This window comes from Pleurodeles waltl, chromosome 5 (assembly GCF_031143425.1).
Source record: "Pleurodeles waltl isolate 20211129_DDA chromosome 5, aPleWal1.hap1.20221129, whole genome shotgun sequence".
Lineage (NCBI taxonomy): Eukaryota > Metazoa > Chordata > Amphibia > Caudata > Salamandridae > Pleurodeles > Pleurodeles waltl.
In genome coordinates, this window is record NC_090444.1 from 522,152,087 (window position 1) to 522,173,100 (window position 21,014).

The window sequence follows — 21,014 nt, forward strand, 5'->3', positions numbered from 1 at the left end:
AAAAGGCTATATTTTACAATTATGAAGGAGCATTGATGCAAAAGCTGTGGCTCATCCATTTATTCCCAAATAGCCACCCTTCCATTTTTCCTTCGGTGCATTCTTGTTTCTTTTTTCCATCTATCCATCCATGAATCATTTCTTCTTGCTTTCATTCACCTTTCCAAACCTTCCCTTTTAGTACATATGTCACCACTTGGGAAGGTTCTGGACAGCCCAGAGGGCAGGGTGCAATGTTTTTAAAAAGTGGGATATGTACTTTTAATTTTAAATGAATTGGTAGTAAAAAACTTTTACATTTGTTTTTCACTACTGCAAGGCCTGTCTCTTCCATAAGATAACACTGGAGTTGCCTTATTAACATTTTATAAGTGTAATTTCCAAATAGGAAGAGATAATTGTTTCATGTTTGGTGTCTCTGGAATCACAATTTAAAATTCTAACTTATGGTGGAGTCAAATTTTAAATTGCAATTCTGAAAATGACACGTTTCGAAAGTTGGCATTTTCTTGCTTTAGCCATTTGGTCCCCCAGCCTGTCCCTTGTCACGACTGAGTGTAGTTGACAATTGGGATTTGTGTATTCCTCCTTGACATCCACACACATTGGGAGCTTCAGTGTGACTAGATGGGCCATCACTGGCAGGATGAGAGGGATGAGTTCGATCCAGCATCACTTAAAACTGAATAGGATTTGTCCTGTCTCCACACAAAGGGCTTAGTGACTCCACATTGCCACTTCAGCCAGCTTGGAGCCGGGCAGGGGAGGAAGGGAAGTCCTTGCACTTCAAAGCCACTGTCTAGAAGCTTCTCCCACCTTCCAGAACAAGGGCACAAAGGTATAAAAGATCAACTTTAGACACCACTACTTCAGTATGCTTTTGGACCTGTGGATACTCTGCCAGGAAAAAGGACTGCTGTGCTGCTGAATGACAGCCACTCTGTTGGACCCCTGCTTGCTTTGCTGACCTGCTGCCCTCCTGACCGGGTAAGAAGGACTGGACCTGCATCACTTAAACCCAGATTGACTCCAATGACTACTTGGCTGGCCTCCTCATTTGAAGCCTCAGGGACGCAACCAGTTTCCAACAACCTTATATCTGCACCTGGACTCATCCATCTGTGAGTCTATCCTGCCAAGTGGTGCCTCCCCAGTCCGAAAACCTTGGAGGTGAGCCTAAGGTGTTCTGCCAGCCTGTGGGTCCCGCAGAACCAATGCATCTCCTCTACAGTGTGGCAGAAACACGAGCAGAGCTGACTCATCACTGCTCCTGCCTGGTTTGGACCAGTCGCAAAGACTTGCATCACCGTGACAGGCAGGACCACCTTCAGAACTGCCACTTTATGATGTATCCTCAGCACAGGGTCTCGCATCTCTCGTCGACGGCAGCCTAGACGATGGCAGCAGTCTCTGTATCACAGCCTCACAGCTCTTCTGAACCAATGCAGTGCCTCAACTGCATTTCACATCTCTGACACCGGACTTTGCATCGCAAGCCCATAAACAGGATCTTTGACGTTGACACAAGACCTTGCACCACAGCCTCACTGCAACTCAGAACCGATGCATCACCTCAGCTGCACAACGCATCTTCAACGCGGATCCACACAATACTCCGCAAACAAGGATTGAAGGTACTTTTGTTCAGCTGATCTAACTGGGTCACTGTAGCTGGGCTGCGCTCCATCGCGGTTGGCCTGAACTTGTGACTTTGCTCTAGTCCTGCGCAACCAGATATCCGCAGTTGGCTCTTTGTGGTTTTTGGTGCTACTTTCTTTAAAAACTTTAAAATTCAATATCACCTGTTGTACTGATTGGATTTTTGTCATTTTGGTCTAGTTTTGTTTAATAAAAATACTCTATTTTTCTAACTCTGTTGTGGTCTCTTTTTGTGGTGTGTTTTCTCTGTGTTACTGTTTGAAGTGCTGCACAAATACTTTACACATTGCCTCTAAGTTAAGCCTAACTGGTCTGTGCCAAGCTACTATGGGGATGAGCACAGGTTAATGTGGGCTTTGCTTGTGCCTTACCCCCACAAGGATTGTGGTTTTGTTTGACCTGGGCTCACACCGCAGTCAACCAACAACCTAATTTCTTACATCTATTCTTCTTTGCCTTTTTCACTTTTTCACTTTTCCAACCATCCACCCTTCTCTCCTTCCTTCTCGTCATCCCTCCACCTTTTCCTTCCTTCATTCACTCCTCCATCCATCACTGAATCCACCTTTTCCACATATCCTTCCATCCCCCTATCTTTCTTTGTATTTCTCTTCATTTATCTATTTTTTTTGTCTATGCATCATACTTCTCTCAATCCTTTCCCTCTTTTTCTATCCATCCACAGTCCCTTCTTTTCTTCCATTAATATTTCCTTTTTTCTCTCTATCTCTCCTTCCCTCTCTTCCTCTCCTTCCCTCTCTTCTTTCCTTTCTTGTGCTCTTCAGTACCGTTGTTCCACTTTGCCGCATAGCTCAATAATTTCTATTTGCAAGCGCTTCTTTGGAGCCCAAGTTCACCAATTACAGTCAAAGGACAAATAAAAAACAAGTTATGGCAATTTATGTTAAACACAACTGCCTTGTGTAACCCACTGTCACATAAGCTGCTAAAGCAGGGGTTCATGATGCCCTTGGTGGTGGGGCAAGTATGTATGGTTGAATAAGCTTGTTATATTTTTTTCATATTTATGCTATAATTTGTATTCAAAACTCTTTGCCACTGTGCAAGGAAACTCATGAACAGATGGCTGGTCATGAATTTCTGAAATGGGGATAGAGTTTGCTGATTAAAGCTGTGATGTGGAGATGGTGTGACCATCATAATTAAAGTGGTCAAAACTTTTGCCTGTGGTAAAGGAGCCGCCCTGGCCTTACACAGTTGATTCATGTAAAAGGAATTCTGCTAGTGGTAGATGTTTGATTGGCCCATGGTGTACAGAAGATTAGTTGCAGGTGATGCTTTAAGGATTCTTTTGCAGTCCTTACACATGCCCGGAGGTCCTGGTGGTGTCTTTAGTCCTCTTCTGAATTACAGGTTTACTTCAAATCTCATGGTCAGTAGGAGGGAGTTCCAGAGTAGACAACCTCATTCATACATTGGCCTCCATAATCAAATCTGTTGTATCAAGTGGGCACACAGAATGCATTTTCAAGGTTTGTGCTGAGCCTTCAAGAGCAGAGGGACAACTAAATACTTATTGGGATAGTAACAAGACATCAAGGAATAAGAGACGTATGTGGAAAATACGAAAATAGATTTATTACCTTTACATAAACCAAAACATGCACAGATTTGTGGATGCTCAATTACTGCCAGATTAGCTAAAGGCTGAAGGATACCAATGGGTGATTCCCAAACATTTCAAATATACCAGAGATGTTGCAGTAGCACTTATATAACATTTGTGTGCACTGAACTTAAACGTGCAGGAGCAGTGCAAGTTGGAACTGACAATGGAGATGATTGATTCAGTGGGGATCTATTTGTACTAAAAAATGTCAAGGTATGCTACAATCCAATAGGAAAATATTTAACATATTGCAAACACACATATTTATCCCAAGAAAGACTAAACAGAGTAGATGTTAAACAGTGAAAGTGCCACAGGGCATGTTGTTTCATATGATCTGGGATTGTCCATTTATTGCAAGATTACTGGACCTGGATTGCCAAAATACTGGAGAAGGCAACTAGGGAAAAGAACTTAAAGAATACTTTCCAGAGCTGATCCCAGAGAAGGAGACGGGCAAGAAAAGGTTCATGTTTTTGAGTCTGGTGTTTGTCCTAGTCAAATAGTAGAACAGTTATACATTTGAAGGACAACAAAACCATTAGCTGCTGGATTAAAGATGCAGAGGTATGGCTAATATTTAACTGGTTGCTTTGCTCATTATTAAGCATATCAAAATGCTTTAAAGCTGGGATGTTTACCAGTGGTCTAGGAGGGCTCGATTTATGCCAGATTTTCCGGATTACAACTCCTTATTGTAATGAGTTCCATTTGTCTACTAATCTTGGATGGATGTTCTGAAAATGTAGTTTGGATGTAGCCCTACTGAACCTACTTTGGCTATCCTTACATGATCGACCATTAGAACTTTTTTTACAATAACATGTTTAAAAAGGTAATAACTAAATGTTTAAAAAAACACTCCGCCATAACGAGTATTGCAAGACATTGGTGATACAAGGGGTTGATTACGTGATACAAAACAGTTTAACATACTTCCCATGACTCTACCTCTTTCTTTTAAATAACTTTCATGGCTCGTTTATATTGAAAAGGTCGTGGATCTGAATATTACAGAGTTAGGGAACAGCCTGGTATAAGTCCTTGAGCAAGCTTAAAATGGAAGCACATTATCAAATAATCCAGTTTCCAGTGTGTCCTAAAGCAAAATTAATTCAAATGTAATTGACGCACATAGAGGTTCTTGTGTTTCACTCACACAATGTGTAGTCCTACACATAAGTGGGTATGAAATGAGGTCCCTTCTAGGATTAAGATCTTTTCATTGATTTAGTGCATGAAAAATAGTACAACAACTCCACCAACAACCATCGGCCGGTGGGCATCCATGATATAAAAGGAGGGGGGGACAGGGAGAAAGTAAGGAAGGCAACAGAGGATGCTTATGCCTGTTTGTGATCTATCCAGCAGGTCTTTTGAAGAACAGGGAAAACTTGGACTAGCTAGAAAGCTCTTGAAAGGTAGCTGTCATTCTTGTCAAGGTTGTGTCGGGGGGAGTCAAATGTAGTATGTGCAAGCAGTGAGGGCAAGTCAATTCCCTAAATCTATAAGAGAGGTAGGTGATGCATGGGCCCCAAGTCTTATCAAACAATGGAATCGAACACGTGGCCACTGCCCTGATCTTTTCCATTCCCAATGTGTCCCATAGTTTATGGAGCCAATCTGTATATATGTGGATGGCATCCGAACCCCATCGGGCCAATAACCGGTGTTTAGTGGCCCCAATTGCCAGTGTGAAAGTCCAACCTTTCAGGGATCTTTGGGGATATGGCAGTGGATTTGGCAGCCACAACAGGACATAGCTTGGACACCGTGGAATGTTTGTGTCCTAGATTCCGTCTATAGTTTATAGACTGGAGTCCCAGAAGGAGGCAATCTTAGGGCAGTGCCACAGGATATTGGTTAATATGCCAAGCTGACCACACTGGAGCCAGCACTAATCTGTGCTACCTGGCCTCCATTAGGCAGTCCGCTTAAGTGTATAGTACCAATAGTATGCTATTTTCAGAAAAAGTTCTTTGATATTCATCTTATCCGTGCTTTATGCAGGACATCTCGCCATTATTTATCAGAAAAAGAGCGGGCACATTCTATTTCCCATCTGCACCTCGCTGAAGTCTTCTTAAGGAGCGAGGGTGTCACCAAAAAGGCGTGTTTATCAGAAATAAGCCTTTTATTAGATGTGTGTGTGAGCAACCATCTCTCAAAGGATGTAAGAGGTCTGCTCACGTGTGGGCGGATTGCGGGCGAGGACACCCAGTGATGAACAGCCAGGTATTGCCAGTATGCCACCTCTGTGATGCCATAGACATCTTGGAGCTGCAGGAAGTCTATGACTCCATCAGCATCAAAGAGGTCAGCAAATTCTTTTACAGTTAGAGTCCTGCCATATCTGGAAAGATGATCCGATGAGTGCGGGTATAAAATTTGGGTTGCCAATGATCGGAGTTTGTGGAGATATGGGAGTGGCCAAACCCCGCCGCGTACACACCTTGTCCCACACATCCATCATGGCACGCAAGATTGGGGATATGTATACCCTTAGAGGGTGGTGTGCCTGCGGGAGCCATGGGATTGTCCATGTATGCTGTCCTGCCACTTCCTGATCAATAAAACACCAGTATTTCTCAGTGCTCACACAGGAACACCACACTAAATAGCGCAGTTGGGGTGTCTGATAATAGCTCAGCAGGTGAGGTACTCCCAACCCACCCTCAGACGGTGGCAGGTATGCTCACGCTTTCGCCATTCTCACCTTCGTTCCGGTCCATATGAGCTCCCAGACAAGGTTTTGTAATTTATCTAAGAGCATATGTGGGGGCTGCAGCGGCAGGGTTTGCATGATAAAAAGCGCCTTGGGCAGAAGTGTCATCTTGACTGCTGCCAAACTGCCCAACCAAGAGAGGCCATATCCCTTCCACCTAGTCAATTCCAGGCGGGCATTGTTCATCAGTGTCATATAATTGCATTCGGCTGTGGATGTTGGTGTAGGTTGGATTTGGAGGCCTAAGTATTTTACCCTCTACTTGGGCCATGCAAAGGGCAGAGCGCTTCATCTGTCTGCGGCCCTGTAAGATTTAGAATGGAGGATTTATGTAGATTCGTTTTGAACACTGCAACTGACCCAAATGATTTCAACTCCTCCATGATTGCCAGAAGTGAATGTTGCAGTCAGGACACACAAAGAAGCACCTCGTCCTCCTATAGAGCTATTTTGTGAGATCGACTACCGATCGGGGTTGCCATATATGTGTGGGTGTTGGCGCACATGCTCAGCAAATGGCTTCATGTACAAAGCAAAGAACAGTGGCGACTGGGGCAACCCTGTCTTGTGCCTCTAAAGACGGGAAATGGCTTTGACAGGAAGCCATTCACGCTCTCCATTGCCTGGGGAGGTTTGTTATTACAGAGGCTCCATTTACAAAAACGCTGGCCAGACAATAACTGGGTAGAACTGTAAGAATCCCCAATACACCCTGTCAAAAGCTTTCTCTGCATCTGTAGACAGGAGCAGAGCAGGTCTCTTGGTACGATGGGTTTTGTCCAAGATATGGCAGAGTCTCTTGGTGTTGTCTGTGCAAGTTCGTTAGGGGCTAAAACCTGTTTGATCTGGATCCACCAGACGTTGCATGTAGGGGCCAAATCTGTGTGCTAGAATGCACGTAAAAAGCTTAGTGGTAGCATTAAACAACATGATAGGACAATAAGACGAGCATAATTGGGGATCTTTCCCGGGTTTAGGGATAACTGTAATCGTGCCTAATTGCATCGTGGGGGTAAGAGAGCAGGAAGCCACAAAGGCATTATATAGTTTTGCCAAAATGCAGGAGGGCATAATCCACCTTGTTCATATTTAGTGTCTTTAGTTGTTTACAGGTCACTGTATGTTGGTGTCTCATAGACATAGAGCCAGTATTCCTATGCAACCCCTCATGTTCCCTCACCCGAGCCTCCAGTTGCTGGCTCTTGTCATGTCGACTTGCGTGAAAGTGCGCTGCAATGACAATGAACCAGCCCCTCACCACTGCCTTTAAAGTATCCCATAAGAGGGAAACCGATGTCTCCGGTGTGTTGTTTACAGCAAGGTACGCTCCTATCGTGTTCTTAATTTCTACCAGTACATCTTCATACGTGAGGAGCCTAATGTTAGGGTGCCATGGTTTCAGACCTGATTTGGAGGCAGGTGTTTGAAGGAGCAATGTGACCGGACATGATCCAAATGGGCAGCTACCCCAATCTCCACTTGAGCCACGGTGTTAAGAATGTGAGATGTGGGGAAATATAGGTCTAAGCGTGCGTATGTTTGATGGGCAGCCGAGAAATAAGTATATCCTCTGGCTGTGGGATTCTTTATCCGCCGTACATCTGTTAGCCCCGCCTCCTTCAGCCAATCCCACAAGCCCAGAGAGAAGGCTCTGGCTTTTCCCTGGCGCTGGACTGATCTGTCTGGGACAACATTAAAGTCCCCTCCTGTAAGTACCTCAGTATCGGGCGTGCACATACTTGTCCAATCGCATCTCTAAGGAACTGTTCTTAATGTTGATTAGGCCATAGATGCATGCTACTGTAAATCTGTACCCATGTATTTCTAGATGTAATGATAGAAGTCTCCCATTCACTTCAGCTTGCGTACCCATTATCCCCCCTGAAAAGTATATGGCCAACAATATCACTACAACTGCCCGCTTCCCGGGACTCGCAGAATTGTTCTGTCTATCAAACCAACTGGATCCTAGTCTCTTCCAAGCCGCCGTAACCCGGTGAGATTCTTGCATAAGGCATATGTCACTTTTGGTTTCCCTAAAGAGGGAAGGAAGGGCCAATCTCTTCACCAAGTCATTGAGCCCTCTAGAGTTGAGACTAAGGATGTTGATTGCCTTGTGTATTGAGCTAGCTTGGATGTGGCCTAGCCGTCCGTTCATAGAGGAAGCTAAACTGTCTCTTGTTAGTCATGCTGGGGGCATGCATATATAGTGTGCATCAAAGAAAAGTGTCATTAAGAAAAGAGCAAACTAACAACTTTTGACCAAACCAGTTCCCTGTCTGGGAACACCAGAAAATGCATCTATGGGATACATTGCCGTGCACAAGACGGTTGTAGCTCTACATCCATCAGCAAGGGGTGGAGCTCTGCTGTCATCTTGTATCTGGCCCCAGTCGGCCACTTGTCGTTGGTCTTGAGCCGGCAGCATAAGAGTCATGGTCTCGGGGCTTCTTGTTGTAGGGACCTCAACTGAGGCACAGTTATGGATGCACCAGAACCAAACCACCAGGGTTCCGCTTCTGTTTCTGATGCACTCTCCTGGTTCCACAAGTGGCGAATCAGTGTGGCCCTGTCCTTCTTGCTGTTGTCTCACAGGGCTTGTGAGGCCTTCCTTTCAGTTGTCGGGGTTTGCTGCGGTCCTGAGCGGGTTGTGTCAGGGCTCGGCTCGGATCACGGGATGATGACTTCCCCTGACTAAGGTTCATGTCTGGTAAAGCTGTGGCTTCTTCCAACATGTGGATAGTGCAGGTTTCACTGATGAACTGCAGCCGAAAGGGATGTCCACACATATAATGGATCCCTTTCTCCCTGAGGATATCCGTCACAGGACGAAGAGCTCAGCGTTGTTGCAGCATCAAAGAGGAAAGGTCCTGGAAAAGGTGTATTGTGTGCCCTTCAAATTCAGTTGTGCTCAAGTCACGGACTGTAGCTAGGATAAGTTCTCGCTGTTTGTAATAGTGGAGGTACGTGAGAATATCCTGCGCCTGACCTGGAGGTTGGGAATGTCGGCCAGCTCTATGGGTACAGTCTAACAGTAATTCTTGATCTTTGAGCGCTGGGGTGACAGGGCAAAAGAGGCACATTACAAATTCCTCAAGATTCCCAATTGTCGCCTGCATCGGTACCCCCTAATGCGGATATTGGAGCACTGCAGTCTGTTCTCTAAGTCCACCAGTCACTATTGCAGGTCTAGATTGCTGTCCTATAGGGCTAGAGTCTGGTCCTTCTTGGATGTCAGGCATTCCCCTGTGTAAATTCGCTGCCCCAATTCAGTGACTTCTGTTTTGAAGTCTTTAACATAATCTGGGTTTTCTCCACAGTCTGCCCTGCTGCTATCCGATGTTCTACCCTGAGGAGGGTCCAATTTCTTTGCCAGGGTCTTGCTGAAGAGGTCCTTGAGAGTACCCTCCTTTTGATTATGGCACTGTGAGGCCATGTTGCTGGGGTTAGAAATGCTCAAAAGGCAAGGAATCAGCCCTTAGTCTCAAATGTGTCGATCCAAAGTGTCTGTCACAGGCTACTCGTCGTTTATGACTCTGGCCAGCTGGAACTGCAGAGTGGTCTCGATTCTTGTAGGTTCTGCCTTGACCAAGGTAAGGGCAGCCCTTTCTGGTAGCCACAATGCTGCTGAGGATGGAACACCAAAGGCAGTCCGTGCCCTCTAGAAGGAGTCCCAGAGGAAAAAAAACCAAAGGGAAAAACCTCTTTGGCTGGAACTCCCTGGGACAAATAATAAGCAAAAACGTAAGTCTTCCAACAAGAAAACAAATTCTGGAAGAAAGTGGAACAGGCAAGGAAGTGCACTTGAGAACTCTTACCCCAGTCTTGCAAGCCCCCTATGTTGGTATGGCTGTCTGTGGGCGGAGGCCCGTTTGGAACAGGAAAGTCGCATTCTCGCTCGCTTTAAGCATCAAGGTCCAGTTCACCAGTGCCGCAAGTAGGGCCCTTGAGACAGCACTCACCCGAGCTACATAGCACCCCAAGCTGTTGCCTCTTCACCCTTCACTCGTTCTCAGGCCTGGTTGTCGTTTCACAGAAAGCTGGGTGCTTCTATAGAGGTGGGTCAAATATGCCCCAGCTGCATAACAGTGGGTTCTTCCCTGAAAGCTCACCACTATGCAGCCTGTGATCCTCCTTACACAGGGAAGACTGTAGAAGGAGACGCTTGTTGTATCGAGATGCGGTATGGAGAGTGCTGCTGCTAAACTTAGTTTCCCCTTCACGGTTTTCAAAAGCACTGCTGTACGTAGCAGGAGAGGCCCGCTACGCCAACGTCCCTATCACCACCAGTTCAATCTGGGTTTTGCGTGGCACATAGAGGCTAGCACAGGCTTCAGCAGCAGCAGTGGGACTCAATTTGCCCACGTCTATAGTAGTAGGCAGAAGGGCTCTGAAGACCTCAATCCGACGGCACTTTTGCTGCTAACAGTTCCAGCATGTCCGCAGCAGGCTCCTTCTGGTAAGTAACGGTGCCGGTATTCCTTGGGTCACTTCACCAACCTCTGTCTCTCACCATGTCATCGGTATGCCGGAGGTGCTCCGGGCCGTTTCTTGGTTCAGGGTTTCGCCACTTAGTACAGCTCATCAAAGGCTCAAGTAAGGTGCCTATCAAGCTCCAGGCGATCTCGTCGCTCAGGGCTTGCACAAAAACATACTCAAGTAGCCCGAGCCTCTCCCAGACGATATCCGACAGCGGAGCTCAGAGATTTTGCTCCTACACGAGCGCCATTTTGGCCTCGACCCCTCCCGTGAGGTCACTTTTAGATGAAAATTGCTACATCTACGCGGCTTGACCATGTGTCAACCTGTAATATTTTTGTGTTTTCAATCAATCATGCCGTTTTTTTTTGGTAGATTATAACACTTCACGGAAGTAACATCACAATGTGAAGCTGCTGATGTACCCGCTCATCAATGTAATATTTAAAGATGTTGTTGCAAGAGAAAATTCAGCACCCATCACTCCATTTTGTGTGTAAAAGGCCGCTTTATTGGAAACAGGTGCACTCACAATATATCAGCCCTAGGCCATATGCCTTACAAAACTAACACCTCACTATACATCAAATCTCCTATCAACTCCTCCCCCCTCCTTTACTCCCCCCTCCCTACCCCTTCTTTACGCTTGCAGCCCATTAGTCCAGTCCTCCTTACTTCCCTCTCCTGTTTTAACTGTCTAATACCTTAATAGTCAGTTGCTATCGTCTCGAGCGTGCCAGTCTCCTGCCCCTAAAAAAAACGCCTGCCGCACTGGCAAACACTAATCACAAAATGGTGGCCTCCCCATGTGTTTGCCCCCTTTTATATGGTAGCCCCACGCTACCAACCCTTTCGTCCCAACAAGCCCAAAAAGCGCCCAAAACGGTGCAAATGGGCTGTACCACTCTCGCAAACACTCCGGGGGGGAGACTGCCGATATCGGCGCTCCCCCCCAAAACCTCCTTCTTCGTAAGTGGCAAGAAATTCATAACCTTCACCGGTTAACTCTGCACAACATGGCTTTAGTCCTCCCAATTCAGATCTTAAATATTACATGTACCTGCCGTCCTCTCTGCACCTGTATTTAAACACCTGTGGTGACCCTTGCGTCCCTTTTACAAATACATAACATAACCTGGTGTCCTGCGCAAGTTTAGAGGACCTCATGGCAATGGAACATCTAACACTGATGTCCCGTCTTGAGATTTCATGTACAGTTGATGCTATTAAACCTAAATGCCAGAAAACAGTGATCCAAAGGGGGTAACGTCTGGAGTGCAAAAGCTGTTTCTCGATGACATGGAGCCATTTAGTTACTCTGAGCACAGATTCCATTTCTTTTCCAGCTGCGGGACTAAATAGACCCAAGGTTGACTGTCTGGTAGTGGTTTAAGATAACAATTCTCTCTGGTCTAAAGAGATTTAGAAGCATGCAGGAGAGATAGTACACAAAGGCTATCCATCCGATCCTTTTGCTGTCACCTCAGGAAAGCCAGATGACGACCAGGGGCGTGAGTGCTTTTCAAGTGATGTCACAGCAGTAAAAAGGCACTTTTGTTTTTCAATGTTATGACCGAGCAAAGAATAAATGGGTATCAAATGTGGTAATCATGATATTGGCCAACAGCAGATGCCATATATAACATCATGTGTGACACCCCTCCCCTAATAAATGGATCCTGGTGTGTGTGCAGTTGGGTCCAGGGGCCCCCAGTCGGGCTAGCAGTGGCTGTCCTCAGATAAGCAGCCCTCATAGCACAGACAGACGTCTCTATGAAACTTTGCAAGGTATACACCTTCTCTTCCCTCTCACACAAAACAGGCCAAGAATACACAAAGGACTATATGGCTTTTATGTAGTGCAGAGAAGCCTTTAAAATGTAAGACTATTTTCATCCATTTTGCCATTTCAATGGCATAGATGCTTGGGAAATCTCTGTTCCCCATCCCAGAATCTAACTGACTAAGCTAGGCCTCTGCTTGCAACCCTAAGCACAGATTCCAATTTCCTGTCAGTTGCCAGTCTAAGTAGACCCATGGCTGACAGCATCCATATTCTTTGTTTCTCCCAGGTCTACAGAGACCAACAGGGAGACAGCAGAGATGCCACACCATCATCCTCCACCCCACCCCTTTTCTCTGGTGACCGGAAAGCAAGAGGAGGCAGGTGAAGCTCAGGGAACTGAGCGCTTCCCGGAGTGATATCACAGCAGTGAAAAATAAATAACTTTTTTTTCCCCGATGTTATGACACTGCTGAGAATAACTGGATTTGAAATGTGACATTCGTGATAATGGCCTATAACAGAAACCATACACAATTTTTTTTCTATCGAATTTGCTGAGCCATAAAATGTTCTATTACATGTAGCATTAACAAACAGTAACATTCTTGGGTGTCGAGGTACAATGAAGGCTTACACTTCAACAAATTTCTCGAGTTTCTAAGACTTTTCTAGACAGAAGTGTGGACAAGTTAACACATCCTAAAACACAGATAGTTAGCACTGTTCCAGCTTCCTTTATGTTTTAATTATGGACACTATGATAAAACATCCTATCCTCCGGACATGCTGTAACATGGGAACTTCTTTTTAGTGTAATCAGGGACCCAATCTTTGTTAATAATGGCCTGAGAATTAGAAAAGTGAAAGTGCAGACAGCCCACACCAAGGCAGCCCAAGTATGACTGGTTGTCTCCATAGATTTACAGTATTCATGAACCTTACATCTGTTCACTAGTCAGGATCTGATTCTTCCATGGCCAGATCGCCTTTTCCCAAGTAGGCAAACCCCCAGGAGCCTCGTAGCCCTGGTGGTTGGTTCAGTCACTGAGGGTCACAGAAAAAAGCTGTAAATAAAAAAGGGAAGCGCTGCACTATGTTTGAAAGTTAACTGCTGCCCGCCCTGATGTTTTTTTTTCATTGTAGCTGTTTTAATGTGCACACTCCTGTAAAATGTGGCTACATTGTTGTACCCTACGATATGTGCAGGGTCAGGCACAGAGACTGCTCAGACAGGGACTGAGGAGAGCATGGTAGTCGTACCAGGCAGGCCAATCCATAACTTACAAAAAAATTAATATTTATGCTAATGGGGTCTGTGACAGGACCACGCTGGCCCTTGGTAGACAGGTGAACCTCATTACCATGCTTCTTGCTACTAGACGTGACCCCTGGGCTGCACGGTCACTAAGACCAATGTTAAAAACATGTGAGCACTTTTATTTTGTGCACACCTAGCTACCAAGTTTCCCAAGTCCATTCTTGGCCAGATCCTCTAGGCTAGGTTTTTCATTGCATTCTGGGACTTGAAGTTCTCGTTATATAATGTGAAAAGCAAAACTTCAAGTCCCAAAATGGAAAGAAATAACCTGGACTGGAGCACCTAGACACCCATGGACCTGTGAAACTTGGCAGGGCTGTGCATACTTGTTGAAGAGGGCTGCTGTGAGAGAACTTGCCAGGACTACCTTCTGCTCCCCCTCTGCCCATGATCCGTTCAGGTCAATTATAATCACAGCTTATTACATCTGAAGTTTTGTTAAGTAGCCTATGTGGAATGAATTGGTGGTGCTGGCATATTTACCAGTGGGCCGCCATTGATGATACCCTTGTTAACCTACATTCACTAGATAACGCAGTGGCGCCATTGAACTAAGGGTGAACTACAGTCTGTATATTAGTATGAAGGGTTGATGTGCTTTGGGACACAGTTTGGGTAAATCCTGTGCTATTGTGTGATTCATACATAATTGATGATATTTAATTTAAAGCCAGGGGTTTTCACACCACTGCGTCTCTAGTATTGTTCAAGAATGATCTTCAATCTCTTCTTTCCCAAAGACACTTCCAATCTGGCTCTACTGAACTGTTTCATGTTATCTGCCTTTTTCTGACAACTCCTTTTAGGACGAGGCTTCCAGACAGTAGAGCAAAAGACATACTGTCAGCTTCCCAAAAACTTACAGTGGGCTTAAAGACACCCTTTGCTTATCATTGGTTGGCTTTATTGTCACTCATTTGTGTTCTTGTTGTTTGATGGCTTGCCTAATCCATCTTGTGTTTGTCCATCCTACAGAGCATGGTCTCATTACTTGTGTCCTTCAGCTGCTCATTTTAGGGAAGTACTTTTTGCTCAAACACGGCACATGAATGCTTATGTTTTCCAGCTGTCTGTTTTGTGTGTTTCGCTTCCCCCTCCTGCACTGTTTTCTCTCTCATCCGTGTTCTTCCCCCACGCTGCTCTTTCATTTCTTTTTACGTAAGTACTCTACGAGTGTGTGTATTTTCCAGCTGTCTCCCTGTTAAATACTCCAGACCAGTCTTTAATTTCTCCTTTTATTCAAGATACATCTCCAGTAAGGCCAAAACATCCGCTTCTGGCTGTCAACGCTCTCCTTCCTTTTCAAGTACAAACATTCCAGCCCCATCGACATTCTCTTCTAAGTCATCACATTCATTCAGCTCCTAGCTATTACTTGTGAACTTTATAATAAAATACATAACACTCCCTTGTGTACTTCTCTCTGCTTCCCTGCCCGTGTAACTTTCTCCACCCTGTGTTTTCCCCCCACCATGCTACTTTCATTCATCTGTGCGCTTCATTCCCCTACCCTCTGTTCCATGTTGCTTTCTCCTGCTCATATGCTTCTGTGGTATTATCTTCCTCTTATGCTTCTCCCCCATCCTGCACGTTCTGCTTTTCCACCTTCTTCACCTTGCAACACATGTGGTCCTTATTTTTTCTAATTGGCGCTTTTGCGATAGAAACATTATTATTGTCTTATATACCGTTCAAGTGGTGTCCTCCATCTTGTTTCTGTAAATAAAAAAAAAGAAAGCAAATAGTGCATGTGTCATTCTGCATGCATTCTGACTCTTCGTCATGTCTCTGGAATGATGCGACCACCTATGTGCCTTTTTTATTTTTTCAATAACGTACAGCACCACCAAAAGCAACTGACAAAAAGGTTCAAAATGCATTATCTATTGGCTGTGCCAGTGCTTGTTTTAACAGTTTCTGCGATTTTTCTTCCTGTATTAAACCTTCTTTACTTTACTCCCTTTACTGCTCCTTTTGGCTTTGTATTTTACATTTTATTGATCCAGTTCTGCCTCTACACCCTGAGCTCCCTGCCTGGAATACACACACATATCCTTATCCTCTCATCAGTGGTTCTCACTTTTTGAAAGGCAAATTTACTTAAATATTAAGTCCAGACTTCAGAGATTATTCGTTGACTATTGATTTTTCAGATACCTGCTCTGGTTAAGGTCTCTCATCTATGCACTTCTCCTTGTATTCTCGCTCCATTGTAGTTTGTACGAATAATTATCATTCTACCAACACGAATCCAAGCTATTGTTCCAAACTCATATGTGCAAGTATGCACAAATATAGTTTATTCCCAAACAACGTGAGCTCTATATTTTTATTCAATGTTATATACATTGTTGGTGCTAAAATAACGCGCCAAGCTGAAAAGCAGGCTGTCTATGCGAAGCAAAAAATACAAGCTTTAAGTATTTTGTGTTGTGTTTTCACGCAGGACGGACCCAGCGCCCTCGCTGTTTATGCCCTCCGCCTGGGACCAGGGGAAGAGATTGTCACCGCTTTGTTGAAATTTGTTAAGGATAAGAAGCTGCAAGCTCCGTTTGTCATCACTTGTGTAGGCAGCGTCACCAAAGCAACACTCAGACTGGCGAACTTCACTGCTACGAATACTAATGAGGTACCTGACGGGGGTGCTCGAGCCCTGGTAGCGTCGTAGTCTTAAAATGAGCGCGCGCGAGAGAGAAAGAGCAGGTCTTACTAGAGTGCTTCTATAGGAATGCTCTCTGCCTAATTATCTAATTAAAATGCATCAGTGTCACTCCAAGATTTTCCAAAAAAACGTTCCCTCTGCCTTTCTCTGCAATTACTGCAGGGAAAACACACTTCCGCAGTAGGTATCTGTCATCTTTGTGCAAACCCATCTTAATCTCAATGCATACGTGGACTGACGCTTTGAAACCTCAACTTCCTGGAAAATGAGGAATGAACACGACTGTCAAATGAACACTTGCAGGAGCACATTCAGTATGCTTACACCTATGGAATCCAGTTAGGAAAGCAAAACGTATGTCTTTTTAACCCCTTCCCTGCCAGGCCTTTTCTCCTCCTGTGCCAAGCCTTTTTTTTGGCTATTTTGGGCAGTTTGCACTTAGGCCCTCATATCTTTTTCTCCACATAAGCTACCCATGCCCTTTTTCCCCAACATCCTAGGGATTCTAGCGGTACCCAGACTTTGTGGGTTCCCCTGAAGGAGACCAAGAAATTAGCCAAAATACAGCGAAAACTTTGTTTAAAAAAAAAAAATGGGAAAAAAGGGCTGCAGAAGAAGGCGTGTGTTTTTTCTCCTGAAAATGGCATCAACAAAGGTTTTGCAGTGGTAAAATCACCATCTTCCCAGCTTTCAGGGTTGATGAGTTGCCCCTCCGAGGTCTGGTTCCATTTTCTGTGGGAGGGGTGCGTTGTGTGAGTGTGCGCTGTGGGGATGGAGAAGTGGATGCAGTGGTGGTCGGTCTAGTGTAGTGGGGTTGAGTCGATGATGTTGCTGCTGGCGGAAAAAAATTGAGTTGAGGGTGTGTCCGTCAGTGTGCATTGGTGAGGTGACCAGTTGCTTGAGCCCGATAGTGTCCAAGTTCTCGAGTAGTGATGAGGTGTTGTGGTCGTTGAAATGGAAGTTGAGGTCACAGAGGAGAATGTAGTTGCTGGAGGCGAGTGCATGGGGGGCTATGATGTCTAATACTTGTTAATGTTGGCTAGTTCACTTGTCCCTTGTGTACCACAATGCTTTGAATCCGTGATTTTCTTGTGTTTATCCTAAGTTACAGCATCTTGCAGTTGTCAAATTGGTGGATATGTTCTGACTTGGATGACTGCTGGTCTATTCCAATGTTTTCTTAGCCGATACTTGTGTAAATATACTGTCCAACTTTATTTTAATGAGGGCCAAAAGCTCATAAGAGACAAATAATTTTGTTTAGGAATTATATATATGCTGGTTTAACATAATTTTACAGGAGAGTTGATAACTGAATTAAACAGTCTCTATATGATATTTATAAATATTTTGCAGTAATAGCTCCACTTTGGCATATCACTTTACCTGATAGCATTTACCTCTCATAACTAGGTTCATTCAAATCCATGGATTAAACTTAAATGAATGATGGTTGCAGTAGTTAACTTATCCTTAGTGCAGAAATGAGGAAGTACATCTTCCTCAATGAGAATTTCCCTAACTTTTTAGAAGCACTGCATAATTTTTAGAACAAGTTTTTCATGACCCACCCAACTTTAATGGATGAGGTGGGTGATTTAAAAAAAATAAAAAAATTTAAACATATTTTGAAAGTCAAACATCGTGTGATAGCACACTGTTATTAACATACAGCACATTTTTCATTGCAGTCATAACGCTTTAGTGATAAACCAATACTGCACACAAATGATGATGTGTAGAAATTGGGTTTCAGTGAATAAATATTTGTGCATCACCAAGTAAGGTGTCTTGATTTGTTCTAATCCTAATAAAACTTTAGTTTTCATCACACCACATTATTACAAAAATGTGCTTCATTTTTGCTTTTGTAACTGCTGAATGTGAGCAGTTCATTTACAGTTATTTACATTTTGTTGTGTTACAAAACATCCTGAAGCCTTTTCTTTTACACTCCCTCTACCCCAATATGATTGTCATATAATCCATTTTACTTTTCTTCCTCTGACTGCAAAGTGAGAGTAATTTGTAAACATCAGTCCCCATGTCAAACAGTAAGAAAGCAAATGTGACAAGATGAATACAGAATATGAAGGCATCTGTATTTATTGCCTTGGACTTTTGAACCCAGCATAAATTGGCCCCTAAGCCACAGTTTGGGAAACACAGCCCTGCATGATTATATCATCTATACCGAGCATCTTTCTTGTTGGGTTATTTTGTTATTTGTCAGAGAGCAAGTCCCTTTTAACAGTATACCATGGACATTATCATAAAAGTGCATGGCATCACATTTGCTGGAGCATGTTCATCCTTTGCAGGAATTGATAGCCTTCGAGGTTGATGGATCTTTGGACCGAGTAAGTGGTGTGGTAGAACCACTAACACAATTTCAATACAAACCTAATAAATTTAAACACCATGACCAATGTGGCTAGGGAAGGAAAGTGGGAAATAAAGTTGAGGGATTTATTACAAACACAAGCACAAAATCATGTAAACAATTCGCAAGACCAAGTTATAAAGATACATAATCACCAAAGGTTGCCCAAGGCGACAAAAAAACTTTAGGCAGACTAAAATGAACAAAACTAAACATTCAAGAAGGACAATACTGATCATTAAAAGAAATATCATTCAAGTCAATTTAACCGAGCCATAATTTTAGCTGGGCACAGGGAAACCCTACAACGAACCAAATCAGGGAAATACACGTGTGGGACAGAAAACACGTTGGCAAAAGACAAAAAGGGCAAACATAATTTGAAAAAAGATAATCTTAGGATGCAAGCTACTAGCTAAAGTGGGCACAAGATAGGAAAAAGGAAAAGTGTCAGTCAGCATGTCAGAACCTCGACCAAGAGTCTTCTGAAGGGTTTTAGGTAAAGATTTCTAAGTCTCAAAGGGGCAAAGGCAGAGAGGAAGATCCCTCCCCAAAGCTCACTGCATACAGGGATTCTTCATCAGCAGCAAAGTTTCTGGGACTTTGGAGATCTGACCAAATTCCTACTGGTCAACAGTATATCAACGTTCATAAAGCATTCTAATTCACCAAAGGTATCAAGCCATGTCACGTTGAAGGAGCATCATCTAATAGTAATCGATCACAGGACTCCAAGTTGAAATATCCACGTCTTTTCCCAAGTCTGTCATGGGAACATCTTCTATCCATGTAACTCCACGCAAGTTTGAAACAATTGTATGCTATAACAGTCCATGTTAAACAATTTCCTGCTTTTAAGGACACTATGATACATTTGCTCTACGTCTAAAAAATAGGGCCTATTACCAAAATCTAGTCTCCTAATGGGAACGTAGTCTGAAAGAAAACTCAAGTTAATTAATGGACCAGCATTTCCTGCACAGTCACAAAATACAACTTCAATAGGCATCAGTTATGTTAACTCAAGAAAATTACAGCAATACATGTCATTAATACATTTTAATAAAAGACATGTAATACGCAAACTTATGAATTCATCATTATTAATACTGCCTTCATTTTTAAAGAGATAACTTTATCAGTGCATTTGATTAGATATGACAGAGAAGTACATTTCTTTCATGTTTGCACACCTTTTTAATTAATCATTAGTAATTCAATATCGTTTCAACATATTACATTAGTATAGAGTCTAAATTACATTATAACATTGATTTAATCATTGATTTAATCCTCCTAATGTGACATAATTCAAATACCATCGAAGTTGAACTTTGCAGTGTAAACAAATACACATTTAAAGTGTGTCAGTGCAGCTTCTATGTTTAAACAATTCGTGCCTGATAAACATAAGGCATAAACTGTCACATTTTGATGATTTTAGTGACACAAGGGACCACAATTTAGACTACATCACATTCAATGAAGTGCAATTTACTTCTTGTCATTGAGGTGTAGCAGGCCTGATACCAACTTTTTTATTATTAGGATGGTTGGTTCTTCTCATCTGCTCATTTATTGTTCCATTGTAGGGCTGCATAATCTGGGGATGGTAAACTGGATCTCCCATAAGATTGGTACCTATGAAAACAACACTACTTTCTATTAAGGGAAAGAAAACCTACACACAATGCTGGTGTACTTAAAGGTGGTGACAATGTGCCGGTGCAGACCTTGGCTCTGCAGTTCCTATTCTCCGCTTTTGGGCAAGAATACCCCTATCAGAAAATAGAACTAGATTTCTTGAGGAGACTGTGTGGTTTTCATGTTCATGCCCCATCTTAGATGCTGGAAGGATTCTACTGCTGAAAAAAGGAGGCAATGCCCAGGGAATGTTGACTTCTGTTCCATCCCATGTAAAAGGGGATTGAGCTCTAAAGAGAAACACTCTACAACAGAGATGGGACCAAGAGTGCTGCCCCAATTCATTTCTCAATTCTTTGCTGGTTGTGTACTTATCTCAATAGAGATACTCTGATTTTTCTAGCTTTATCCGTACAGTTGCCAAGCTGGGGTCTAACTAAATATGAGAGTTTGCTGGCTGCAAATACTATCCTATCAATGGTCAAGGGCCTCAGTATCTCTCTGATGTACTATTTGAACCATTGATTGGCATCTAAAAATGTTGCCACCTTGATGGAAAAAGTGAACTAAATTGAACCTCTGTGTACCCATTAGAAGCCGAAACTACGAATAACACGTGCAACAAACAATAGAGCTATACTGGGATACACCTGGATGTGAGATGGATGCCAAAGGGCAGAATTGCAGGTGATGAAACTTGGAATTGAAATATTAATTTGCAGCCTCTA

General features: G+C 43.5%; 1 protein-coding gene across 3 annotated transcripts in view; it reads left to right on the forward strand.

The window, feature by feature from the left end:
* The window catches only part of LOC138295807 (bifunctional protein GlmU-like), a 355,648-nt gene that overhangs the window by 290,340 nt on the left and 44,294 nt on the right, over nt 1–21,014 (forward strand). For all 3 annotated transcript variants that reach the window (XM_069234348.1, XM_069234349.1, XM_069234350.1), the window contains one exon: nt 16,044–16,226. In XM_069234348.1, the coding sequence (XP_069090449.1) occupies nt 16,044–16,226 (183 nt within the window). The remainder of the gene's footprint in view (nt 1–16,043; nt 16,227–21,014) is intronic.